This window comes from Amblyomma maculatum, chromosome 4, assembly GCF_055883805.1.
Source record: "Amblyomma maculatum isolate TAMU_Amacu chromosome 4, ASM5588380v1, whole genome shotgun sequence".
Lineage (NCBI taxonomy): Eukaryota > Metazoa > Arthropoda > Arachnida > Ixodida > Ixodidae > Amblyomma > Amblyomma maculatum.
The window spans coordinates 75,777,642-75,790,624 of record NC_139347.1 but is presented as its reverse complement, the minus strand read 5'-3'; the positions used below and the strand labels follow the sequence as shown (position 1 = coordinate 75,790,624).

The 12,983-nt window shown below is 47.2% G+C and overlaps 1 protein-coding gene across 1 annotated transcript in view; it reads left to right on the top strand.

Annotated features, from left to right (window-relative positions):
* LOC146191453 (putative caffeoyl-CoA O-methyltransferase 2) overlaps positions 1–12,645 on the top strand; it is a 28,671-nt gene extending 16,026 nt beyond the window's left edge. The window contains exons 3-6 of the mRNA XM_084599950.1: positions 2,417–2,535; positions 3,051–3,105; positions 5,276–5,409; positions 11,819–12,645. Of these exons, the coding sequence (XP_084456076.1) occupies positions 2,417–2,535; positions 3,051–3,105; positions 5,276–5,409; positions 11,819–11,971 (461 nt within the window). The 3' untranslated portion in view covers positions 11,972–12,645. The remainder of the gene's footprint in view (positions 1–2,416; positions 2,536–3,050; positions 3,106–5,275; positions 5,410–11,818) is intronic.
* Positions 12,646–12,983: the final 338 nt, after the last annotated feature.

Here is a 12,983-nt window from a genome sequence, read left to right as displayed (position 1 = left end):
GAGGGGCAGTTTCCGCGGTGGTCGACGTAGGTGAACTGACGAGATGGCGTATACCAGCGGCTACGGCAGTGACGGGAAATGTGGCCAACGCGAGAACAAGTAAAACAGATGGGGCGATTATCATGGGTACGCCATTCATTTGGGTTGCGGTACCGATATCGGGGCGAGAAACCGGCGCTGGATGAAGCAGCAGCAATCACTGGAGGTGCAGGTCCTGAATCCACGGTGTCGGTGGCGCTGGCAGAAGGCAGGCCCATATTCGCAACTTCTTGGCGAACAACAGCCTTAATAAGTGATATAGTAGCCAGGGTGTTGTCGGGTGTATGCGACATTGAGGCCGCGGGAGTCATTGCCTCAAGCTCTTGGCGGACAATGCGTGTCAAAGTGTTGTCGTTAGCAGGCGGTCGAGGGGTCGGAAGATCGATACAGGAGGAGCTCGCAGCCGTGTTCGGCAGCCGGTCGAAACGGTGACATATTCGCCTCTGTTTCGCCTGCTCGAAAGGTCGGCACACCTGCAGCACAGAGTCCACGGTGGAGCAATCCCTGCACGGCAGGAGGTTAAAGGCATCGTCGGCAATGCCTTTTACTATATGGCCGACTTTATCCTCCTCAGGCATGCCTTGGTCGGCTTTGCGGCATAGAGACAGGACGTCTTGAATGTAGGTGAGATAAGACTCCGTAGATGTTTGGGCGCGAGAGGCGAGCGCTTTCTTGGCGGCGATGTGGCGGCCAATAGGCTTTCCGAACAGGTCGTGTAGCTTCTGTTTGCAGATATCCCAAGATGTTAGGTCGTCTTCGTGGGTTTCAAACCACACCCGCGCGGTCCCAGCCAAGTAGAAGATTACATTCGCAAGCATGAGTGTGGGATCCCACCGGTTGTGCTTGCTCACGCGCTCGTATAGGGCTAGCCAGTCGTCTACGTCGACGTCGTCGGTCCCGCGGAAGGTTCCGGGGTCTCGGGGATGGGCCATGACAACAGCAGGTGCGGTGGCTGTAGAGGTAGAGGCGTCTGTAGTCATTGTAGTGGTTCCGACGTGGCGGCCGCTGCGGAGATCCAGCTTGTGACAGGGGATCGAATTGATTGACCTCCACCAAGAGATGTTACGTGGAAGAGCTACAGTCTGAAAGCTCTCCGCACAGCTAACGTTGATGAGGGCACTGATTTCACGACACTCAGCGTCGTCGTCTTCTCGGAGACTGTTGCACTTCTTCATCCTCATCATGAACAGCGAATACAGCTAAGTAACAATATAGTTATCCCCTTTTTGATTACTTGAGGTCTGACGCAGCGCCTAGAAACGAGCATGAAAGGCTTTTTTTCTGCAGTGCAAATTACTATACGGTAGGAGACTTAGGCGCCTTGTCTGAAAAGTGCGCCGTCGCCTTTGAATTCAGCGCGGCGACGGGCATTTCGATCCTCTGCAAGTGAATATAAGTCAATTGCTTAGCGTATTTTTGAACCCAAATTTTTCTAACCGAGAATTTGTATGAGTGCTATGCTAGCCTGTCCAAATATAGCTAATCTATAGCCTTCGCGGGTACTTGAGACATTTTGTAAACGAACTATCGCCTTTCAATACTTGCCTTGAATTTGTGAAGTGCACACTTCAATACAGGGCAAGCAAGCGCTGGAAAATTCATTTACGTGGACATGCGCACCCATATGTGCATAAACCCAACTATCAGTAACTGTGCGGGGCAAGGAGTGACGTCGTGCATATGTGCCATTATATGCAACCGGCATATATCAAGATTCCATGGTATTGTCATCGTATAAGGCGCCAGGCTGTCGACCAGCATGGAGCGTTTTCATCTTTATTTTTGCCTGCGAATACATGCCGCGTGTATAAGGTACGCGGCCGTTCCGTTACAGGTGCAAGTAGCAGGAACATATACGCCTGTGATAGGGCAAAGTATGCCGGCATATACCGCCTGTGTTTCAGATGCGAAATGCATCCATGAGTAAAAAAAAAAAGTAGAAGCGCTCCATGCGTACCGGGCTTTAAACGTTTACGGCACTGAGACGTCGCGTCACTTCCACCGGCTGCAGAGTTACATTCCTGAAGGCTTTTAAGATAAGTGGCGTATTTTTTTACTTCATTGCACTGGCTCGACTAACAAGTTGTTGAGCAATATGTGTTCGTGATCGTCCGAGACTCAGTTTGTTACAGAACATCGGTTTCTGCATTTCTTCGGTGGCTTCGGTATCGAGGGGATACCGAAAAAAAGGCAGACATTTCCATTTTTTTTTTTCTTATCATGCAGTTGGGCATTCTTGGTGAAGTGAGAGGAAAAGTGCACATGCAAAAATGTCTAATACTTCATAGGTTGCCTACAGACTGCGTATATTGTAATTTTTGTAAGCATAAGCAGACGTGTCACGAGCCATATCTCAGGTAATTCTGGTCTTCTACAGGCGTGTTCACGGGTCTCAGCGCTTTGTCTGCTGCCCTAGCACTGCCACCAGACGGCGTTGTGGTTGGCCTTGACACCAATCAAGAGTTCACCAACGTTGGGATACCCTTCTTTAAAGAGGTACGCTCATACTTTGTAAAAGCAGATGATTTTAGCAAGAACTTATACATTATTAGAGAGGTTCACTCTAACTATGTGGCAGCATAATTTTAGCACGATTGTAAGCATTATTACTACCAAAGTATAACAAAAACGGACCCAAGAAAAACAAAGCAATAAGGAGCAAACATTCAAGTTCGACTTTCATAAACTTGTCATTTGGGCAGCACTGGTTTACCAGCAGCTGGACGCACGCCATATATTATTTATTTATTTAATCAATATGCTTGAAGGTCTGAATACCAAGCGTGCAAAGAGAGGAGAAGCTCTGGGCTGTACCTACAGTAGTAAAAGTTTAATTCGCTCTAAACACCGCTTTTATATAGTGCGTTATCCAGCACGTTTTGCAAGGACGCCCGGTCAGTTAAACTCAGTGTAATTTTGTTTTCGTACTTTTTTATTATTTCTTCCTTTCGCACAAACCAACGGCCGACGTTGCTCATTTGGGAACCTGGACGTGCGCATGCTCGACGCAGGCTGGTGTCGACCACAAAATTGACTTACGGATTGGTGACGGCATACAGTCTCTCGGTGAGCATGTCTACATTTGCATTCAGTATATTGATTCGAAACGGGATTCAGGTAGTGATGTAAAACTAATGATAAATTGGTTACTAATATTTTCGATACCTGCTTACAGCTATCGATAATTGTTTTCCCTTGGAGCTACCGTTATAGTAAAATAATCGTCGATATCAATACTGCTACTGATAGCTTTACAAGTGACAGATAAAACTGCAAACGAAACAAGCAAAATGAGAAAAGGTGAACGATGATGAAGTCGAAGAAAGTAGTTTGTTACGAGCTCAACAACGTTGTCCATCTCGGTTAAACGAGAAGCCAATCTTGTGGAATGCGGCTGCACAGCAGCCTATCACATGAGCCTATTTTTCAATCGCCACTAAAATTTTCAAATCACCGAAGTGTTGGCAATCATTGAGGTTGTGCGACCTCTGCAAAGTCTGCATCCTGTCGCTGAACGCTTCGTGAAAGCTTATCTAGCCCACCTGGCAGTGTCTCCTGTTATGTAGGCAGCAGCATGCAGCTAAACTCCGAATATCACGAACATTGGCGAACTCAGCTGCTGGAGTTATTGATGCTTGCGATTTCACTCCTGAACTAGTCGCAATTAGCAGTTCGTCTATGATCGATTGGAAGCCTTATGGGTGGCGCCGGTCACATATCTAATCAGAACAATCAGTTTTTTTTTGTGTGTGTGATACCTTGGATACCATATATACATCTATGAAATTACGTCTGCAGAGCTCGGTATTCGTGGTCTGGGTAAATTGGAGAGCCCTATCATTCTCGATATAGGCGGAAATGTCGTCGAGGTCATGCTGCAGCGATAAATGCGTGCTGTGCGGATTCTTATCTTATCAATAGTTATATCGAATGTTTTCTTATACCATCAGTGGTTCGATATATTTATTATAATTGATAGTATTAATAATAACGTCGATAATTTTGCACGACCAGCTTCAGCATTGTGAAGCCTCTGCCCACTTATTGCTCTGATGATAACCTTTTTCTCTGAGCTGTGAAGAAGCCCGAATTAGACGCTCGATCGACTTAGCTTCAAATTATTTAAATGAGTGTCGCTTAATTAACAGATTTTACTTTTCCACTTTCTGTTAACATTTTGTGCAGAAATTCGGGGGACACCTAAGGTCCGCCGTCAAGCGTGAAAACGTTAACAGGTTCGGTCTACGGCTTCATTTCCGGATCATCGTTCATGTACATGCACTTTATCATTCGCTTAATTAATAGGTCCTTAATTTGTGCATCTATTATCTCGCGCATACTAATCAGTATACAGTCACAAGGCACACATGTATGTGAAAGAAAACTCTGCTTTGATAAAGCCGCAGGGACGTGTCTGCGTGGTTGGCTGTAGGCGTAATGTGGGATCCCGGAAGGATCAATTGCATCCCATTTGACACTCTCCCATCTCAAAATAGTTACCTGTGTTGGCACCTCCTTCCAACTCGACCCTATCATATGGCCCCATAAAGCCAAACAACCTTTCGAACAACCAGTCAACCTGTCAACTAGCACCTTCCGTAGCCGTGCCCGCGTTTTATTGCGAAAGAAATACTGCTTCCAGTTTGGGCCATGAGCGTGGCCCGGCGGTGACCACCGACGGGCCACCGTAGACGACCCCCGTAGACGACCCCAAGCTGGCAGGAGCTGCTAACTTGGGTCTCTCGTTTCACATGGGACGGTTATGTCAGAATCAGCCTGCCAGGACCCTGGCATTCACGTTACTCCTAGAGCCCAATAAGGCACTTCATACGGCTTGGTTAAAGAGGGGCTTTATATGGGGGCTGGCAGGAGCTGCCAACTTGGGTCATCTCGTTTCACATGGGACGCTTATGTTATCAGCCTGCCAGGACCTTGGCATTTCATTACCCCTCTAGGCCACTAAGGCACATTCATGCGTCTTGCTAAAGGCGGGGCTTTATGTGTGGGCTGGGGAAGAAGAAGTAGAGTTAGAAGAATGCTTGGTCACCCGCAGCTATTGCTTTCGCTCATATTCGGTTCAGCACCGTTGAACTCTTCTAATTTTTTTTTCATAGCACTGTTGCTATAGACTTTCTGGAGAACAGAGCTTTAACGTTGTCACGTTAAGATATTGGTTGGACAACTGTGTCCCTCACCTTGAGCAAAACATCTTTATTTTTATTTTTAACACCTTCAGATGCCTTGATCTCCGAGGGGCAGTCAGGAAGCTTTGATTTTGCCTTCATCGACGCTGTAAAAGAAGAGTATGACGACTATTACGAACGCTGCCTGAAGCTAGTGAGGAAAGGCGGAATCATCGCGCTTGACAACGTAAGTGCCTGTTTTATCAGCCAGGATTGATTAAATGCGGTCAGAAATTTCTGTAGTTCTAACAAAAAAGGAGGTGATACCGCTCAATGTGTAATGCCGTACATGATATTGTTACGACGTTTATTTAGACAGATCTTAGGCTGCGCTAGAGAATAGAACACAAGAGCGGGGCAGAACCAGCTTCCTCCTCTTCTGCTTATCCCGCCAAACCTCATCTTCCTTCAATAAGGACCGCGGGAAGTGCGTGACACTGCCCCCTTCGCAGACGGTGCCCGCCGGGCGAGTCAAGGTTCGTCACGTTGATAGAAGGGCTTCATGCGGGCGACGTGGACTACTTGAGTCTTCCGAGAACGACGCCCTTGGGTGGTCACGCGAGAGACTACAAAGTTTACTGCGCTGAGGCGTTCCAATACAACGAAAGGGCCAGTATAGTGGTGCAACAGTTTCTGGCACAAGCCGCGCTTACACAACGGCGTCCAAAGCCACACCAAGTCACCAGGGACATAATTAACATCTTGATGACGCTTGTCGTAGCGTTGCTTGTAGCGTTCCTGGGAGGCTAGAGTGCGAAGTCTAGCGAGTCGACGAGCTTCTTCAGCCAAAGAGAGAGTATGCGCTAGTGAAGTTTCAGCAGGGAGTGAGAAAGGCAGAAATGTGTCCAAAGTGCTTCTTGGAGGTCGTGCATAGAGAAGAAAAAACGGACTGTAGCCTGTCGTTTCTTGCTTAGCAGTGTTAAATGCGTATGTTATAAATGGAAGGACTTCATCCCAGTTTTTGTGGCGGGAGTCGACATACATTGCGAGCATATTGCTAAGCGTCCGATTGGTGCGTTCGGTAAGACCGTTTGTTTGTGGGTGGTAAGGAGTTGAATGGCGAAAATGGGATGAGCAGAGGCGAAGTTCTTCTACAACTTCTGCCGTAAACTGTCGGCCACGATCGCTTATTAACACACGAGGAGGCCCATGTCGAAGAATGATGGACCGTAGGAGGAACGCCGAGGCATCAGAAGCAGTGGCTGACGGTATAGCAGCAGAAGGTAGTCTACGCACACTATGACCCAGCGGTTTCCGTTGGAGGAACGGGGAAACGGTCCTAGAAGATCAATTCCCGCCTGTTCGAATGGGGTTCGTGGTGGCGTTATAGGCTGAAGATGACCCGGCGGTGAGAAGGTTGGGTGCTTGAAACGCTGGCACTGGAGGCAGCTGGCCACATAACGTTGAGTAGTTTGACGCATCTTCGGCCAATAAAAACGTTCCTTAGTCCTGTGCAATGTCCTTGCGAAACCCAAGTGTCCAGCTGTGGCATCGTCGTGCATTACCCGAAGAACCTGACACCTAAGACTTGTAGGAACTACCAGAAAAAGCCGCGCACCTACTGACGAGTAGTTCTTCCTGTACAGAACACCGTCACGAATGCAGAATGAGGTCGTAGGGTTCCGGGATTTTGCTGCCTCAAAAAGCGGCGCCAACTCGTTGTCGTGCCGCTGCGCAATCTTGAATTCACCAACATCAGGGAAACTTGTAGAGATAGCAGCTATATATTCATCCAAGACCTCATTGTCGCAATCAGTAGTTTCAAGTGGCAACCGTGACAAGCAGTCAGCATCACCGTGCTTACGACCACTCTTAAAAGACACAGTAAAATTGAATTCTTGAAGGCGCAAAGCCCACCGCGCAAGGCGTCCACAGGGCTCACGAAGGTTTACAAGCCAACATAAGGAATGATGGTCCGTCACAATTTTAAATGCACATCCATAAAGATATGACCTAAACCATTGCACACCGAATACAACAGCTAAGCATTCCTGTTCAGTTACTGTGTAATTACGCTCAGCCTCGCTCAAAGAACGGCTTGCATACGCAACGACATGTTCATCGCCATTGTGGCGCTGTATGAGAACAGCACCAATTCCAACTGCGCTGGCGTCAGTGTGAAGTTCTGTTGGTGCTGATGGACAGAAGTGGCGTAGTACTGGTCCTGATGTCAAAACAAATTTTAACTGACGAAAGGCGGAGTCACAATCGGCAGTCCACTTTAAACGCACATCTTTTTGTAGAAGACAACTAAGGGGATATGCTAGGTCAGCAAAATTCGGAACAAAACGCCGAAAATAGGAGCAAAGCCCCAAAAAACTCCTGAGCTGTTTTAACGATTTCGGCGGTTTAAAACAAGTGTCAGTTTCGATCTTTTTCGGATCAGGCCTGATTCCATCCTTGTCTATGAGATGTCCAAGTGCCACAGTCTGGCGTTCTCCAAGACGACATTTCTTGGAATTGCGTATCAGACCAGCTTTCTCAATACACTCCAAGACAACCTCTAATCGGCTGTTGTGTTCATGAAAAGTTTTCCCGAATATCACTACATCGTCCAAATAACACATACAAATGTGCCACTTCAGCCCGCGCAAAACTGTATCCATGAATCTTTCGAACGTGGCTGGAGCGTTACATAATCCAAACGGCATTACATTAAATTCATACAGCCCGTCTGGGGGGATGAATGCCGTCTTTTCTTTATCTTCCGGGTGCATGGGGATCTGCCAATAGCCTGATCGCAGGTCAACTGAGGAAAAATAGGAGGCGGAATGGCAATCAATGGCGTCATCAGTACGTGGCAGGGGATACACGTCCTTCTTGGTAACAGTATTCAGACATCGATAATCAACACAAAATCGCCATGTGCCATCTTTCTTTTTGACTAGAATCACAGGGGCAGCCCAAGGACTAGACGATTCCTGAATGATGCCCTTATGCAGCATGTCACGAACTTGTTCTTCGATTGTTTGGCGCTCTGATGGGGATACACGATAAGGCTTCTGGCGGATTGGATCAGCAGTTCCTGTATTGATTCGGTGCTGAGTACGGGAAATGGGAATCCGTGGTGGCGAGTCCCGAGAGAAATCGAAAGCCGCAGTATGTTTCGCCAGAACTTCCACTAAACTGTGACGGTCACTTGTTGGCAGAGATTTGTTAATCATGGCAAGAAATTTTGTCTCATCTTCTTCTGAGCATGCAGTAGGCTGGGAATTGTCTGTGCTGAGCACGGCCACGGATTTAAAAGTGTCTTCGTCAAAGTTGGCAAGTTTTAGACCACGTGCTAATACAACAGGTTCGTTAGAGCAGTTAGTCGTCCACAAAGAAGAATGGCCATTCATGACTGAGATGATGCAGCGGGGACTCAGAATACTTTTCTTCGCGCAGTTGAGGGTGAGTGGTTCAACCACAGCGTCGAACGCATCACTGGCACAGCTGGAACTAACAACTCGTATAAACTCTGCTGACATTGCAGGAAGGACTATGTCTTCCGAAACCGAAAGCGTGCTAGGATGGGTTCGCGAATTTTCACGCAAAGCAGATTCAGTTGGAGTGCTCACAGAAATGTCTCTATTGCGAAAGTCGAGAGTGGCCCCACATTGCTCCAGAAAATCGAGTCCAAGAATTACGTCATGCGTTGATCGAGTAAGTACTGCGAATTCAGTTCGGAATGTGTGGCCGGCGATAACAAGATTCACGGAACAGATTCCAAGTGGGTTAAGCGGTTCGCACCAACACCACATAATGTTGTCGCACTATCCCAAGCAAACATAATTTTACGACCAAGGCAGTTTTTAAAAGCGAGGCTTATAATAGAAATAGTTGCACCTGTGTACAACAACGTCATAGCACGTACACCGTCCACAAACACTTCAATTCGGTTTTTTAACATCGAAATGGGCAGAGGCATGGGTAAGCTAGAATCTTTTGTGACCTCACCTCCATCGGCCGCACTCACTAGTTTCCCGGAGGTGGCGACCGTCGTCGGGGAGAAGGGGATTGTCGTAGGCGCCGAGATTGTGGTGTCAGGCTACGGTCAGAGGCCGGTGATTCGTTTCGGTTCAGCACCATTCTGCGTTCTTGTCGGTTAGCTGTTGATCTGTACTCATTCCGGCCAGGTGTTCTTCTATATGAATCATCATTGTCAGCAGGAAGCCTTGTACGGGAGTTCACCCACTGTCGGCGATACTGCTGGTACGGACGACGGTTGCGGCAAAAGCGGGAAATGTGGCCGATCATTCCACAGGCATAACACACTGGCGGCTCACGTTCATTCGATGAATAAGGCTCATCGTCGCTTGTATTAAACGTTTCATGCTCTGGATGTGGTCGACGAGGAGCACGACAGTGCTCGCTGTTGTAGGCGTTGATGTTGAGAGACTGGATGTTCGGGCGATGAGCAGCAGAGCATCGGGTGTCCGAAGGAGACGTAACAGAGGGAGCATAACAGGTAGAAGATGGGCTGTCTGACGAAGAGGTGCTCCTGTAGACGGGTCTGACTTGGCCCCCAATATCTTGATGCCTCCGAAGCTCTTCGCGGACGATCTGGCGAATTGTATCTGCCAGGCTTGTCGTTTCAGACACATCCACACTAGCGACAGTTGTCACATTAGGCAGCCGACCAAACTTCGGAATGATACGGCGTCGCTTCAAAGATTCAAGCGTGCGGCAGTGTCATGTTACATCAGCGGTGGTATTCAAATCCTCCTTGCAGATGAGAAAGTTGTACACATTTTGCGCTATTCCTTTGAGGAGGTGGCCCACTTTTTCTTCTTCTGTCATTCGATCATCAACTATTCTGCATAGCTTGAGGACTTCTTCTATGTAAGTTGTGCAGGTCTCCCCCGGTACTTGCGCTCGCTGAGCCAGAGTCTGTTCTGCGCTCTTTTTTCGAGCATCGGCATCGCCGAATCCCGCTCTCATTTCTTCCATGAAGCGATCCCAGGTGGTAAGGGATGCTTCATGATTGTCAAACCACGTTAGTGCAGTTTCTTCAAGAAAGAATACCGCATTCGCCAACTTGGTATTCGCATCCTAGCGGTTGTATTTGCTCTCCCGATTGTAGTGGGTGAGCCAGTCATCCACGTCTTCCCCAGGCTTGCCATAGAAGTGTCGGGGTTCCCGATAAGGCTGTGGGATGGTCGGTTGTGCTGCTGGCAAGGGCGGCGTTGAAACATCTGCTTGCGCCATCTCCGTCCGTAGGGGGGGGGTAGCCCAGCAATTCTTCTGCTCCGGCGAAGTAGGAGAGGTTGCGTGGTGATCTTTAGCCCGCAAACTCCACCACACTTGTTACGACGTTTATTTAGACAGATCTTAGGCTGCGCTAAAGAATAGCACACAAGAGCGGGTCAGAACCAGCTTCCTCCTCTTCTGCTTATCCCGCAAAACCTCATCTTCCTTCAATAAGGACCGCGGGAAGTTCGTGACAATATGTTTCATTCAGTAAGAACGGCATGTAGCGTGGGTCGAAACATGTAAAAGTACAGCCAAGCACAGAAGCCTGCCAAAACAATGCGCGGCGCAAACCATTTCGATAAACGTTTTTGGACAATTAACCGTAGACAGAAGCCTTGATTAAGCTTGAGAGTCTTTGAACGGGGACGTTTAGGTATTACGTGTCGGTCGGCAATATTTATAGAGCAGAGTTTAGAAAAGCTGCTATTTTTCTAGACGATCGTATCCACGCGTTTTTTGAAATGAACCTAAATTGCGTGTTATTAACGCAAAGCCTAAAAATGCATCTCACTGACTTATTGATGTTAGTGCCTAAAAATTCCCGAAGTTGTTTAAACGGCCTTCAATATACAGGTCTGCATCGCTTTCGGATGCGCTTCGGTTTTGTGCCATACCACGCATGGCAACGCCAGGTGAAGTCAAAGGGGTGCGGGGAACACTGTGTCAACGACAGCCATGTAAATAATCATTGCACAAAACCACGTGAACAGGAAGTTTAGAAAGAACCATTTCCACGCAACTGTCTACTACCATTTCACAGCAGAATACTGCAAGTGGCAACTACTCATATGGCACCGCGTTTCCAAATGGTTATGAAAAACGCCACGGAGGTCAATCTGCCCTCTCCATCGAAATATCGCGTGCTTGTGAGCCAAGAGCTTGAATGTGTGGACGAAATCCTTACTACCTACTCACGCACCATGTACTCGCACCATAAGTGACAGCGTATTTGTGATGCTGAGGCATCTTGTGTATGCAAAAATAGATACTTTTACTTACTGCATTAATGAAGATTGTCCTATGGTTTGCACCGTTCGCATGATTACAAATTGCGCTTCTTTGATGTTGCGGCATATATTGTGCCCGATGTACAAACCTAATTTAATCGCCCTCTTACTAAAATTTGCAGTATCAGCAGTTACCCCGTTTGGTGCCCGCAAGGTATACTCTGAGCACCCTTTTTGGAGCGTAAACCTACGTTTTTATTCTCTATGTTCGGCTTCTAGTCATGTGAAGCTGCGGCAGATGACACCACAGACAATCACAACCGCGAAACAGTCGCTGATGTATCGTGTTAGCTTGTAGCCGTTATTGCAGCAATCAGAAACATGTTTTTTGTTTTGTAAATTTTGTTTTTCCAGGTCCTTTGGCGAGGACGCGTGTACGACGAGTCCATATCCGATTCAGAAGTCGAAGCACTGCGGAAGGTCAATGAAAAACTCTACAAGGATGAACGTGTGCATACGTGCATATTGACCGTGGGTGACGGGGTCATGTTGGCGCTTATTAAGTAGATGAGACGCCTTTGTTGCAGATCAGGGAACCATATGGCAATTAATGTCTTCCCGAAAGCTAACCTACTTAAATATGTCTGTGGTTAGCAGAAATTATCCCTGAAAGAAATACGTGCGAGGCGTAAATTCTGTTCTTTTTCTCTCATCTTTTGGCTAATGGAGCGTTCTCTTCGATTACGTGACTTTGTTCTTGCACTACGAAACTATCAGGGCTATGTTTCTAGATATGTCTAGTTTTGTGTTCTGGTTTACAAAAAAAAAAAAAAAGACGTTCAGCCGCCTTTTGGTTTGAGACTTTGTAATAAAGGTACAAGGCCATCGTAAGTAATGTTTTTATGTTCAAAAGAAAAAAAAAACAGCGCACATTTACAGTCGATCTCCATAGTATTATATACGATATATTGATTTATCCTATATATCGAAACATTGCTTTTATCAGATTCTCAGATTATCTTAAAAATCTCATGCAGAAGCATGTAGTATTTTTTCTCTCGTTTATCGAACGCCTGCTCAGCGCACATTCGATATAACGAAATGCGTGCCGTGACCTTGGAAGAAGTTCTTCTAAGGGCTCTCCGACGATAACTCTTCGAGAATGGGGCCAGGTCGGCTGCGTGTCCCTTTGCACCTGCTGGCTGCGCAAAAATGTCGTGCCTCTAAATGCGCGTGACGAGGTGAGAATCGAGTCTCCTTAAAGGTGGTCTTGAGACGGGCGAGTTTTATTAAGGCGAAAGCCTTACTAGTGTATGTCGGCACCGGAAGGTCTGCATATTATATGTGCAAAATTTGTCGCCGGATGTGACGTCATCAGTTGGATATAACCTTTAAGAAAAAGTGGTTCTCTACTGGGAATCAAATTCCTACCTCTCCGATCACCAGCCGAGTGCGCTAATCATCTCCGTCACACCGGACACGTGAGAAACATATCTTAATTCCCCCTGTCTAGCCTTCATGTCTTCTATACACGGCAAGGTAGGCGTCGCGATGACGACGAGTTGTCCCCCGTCTCCCC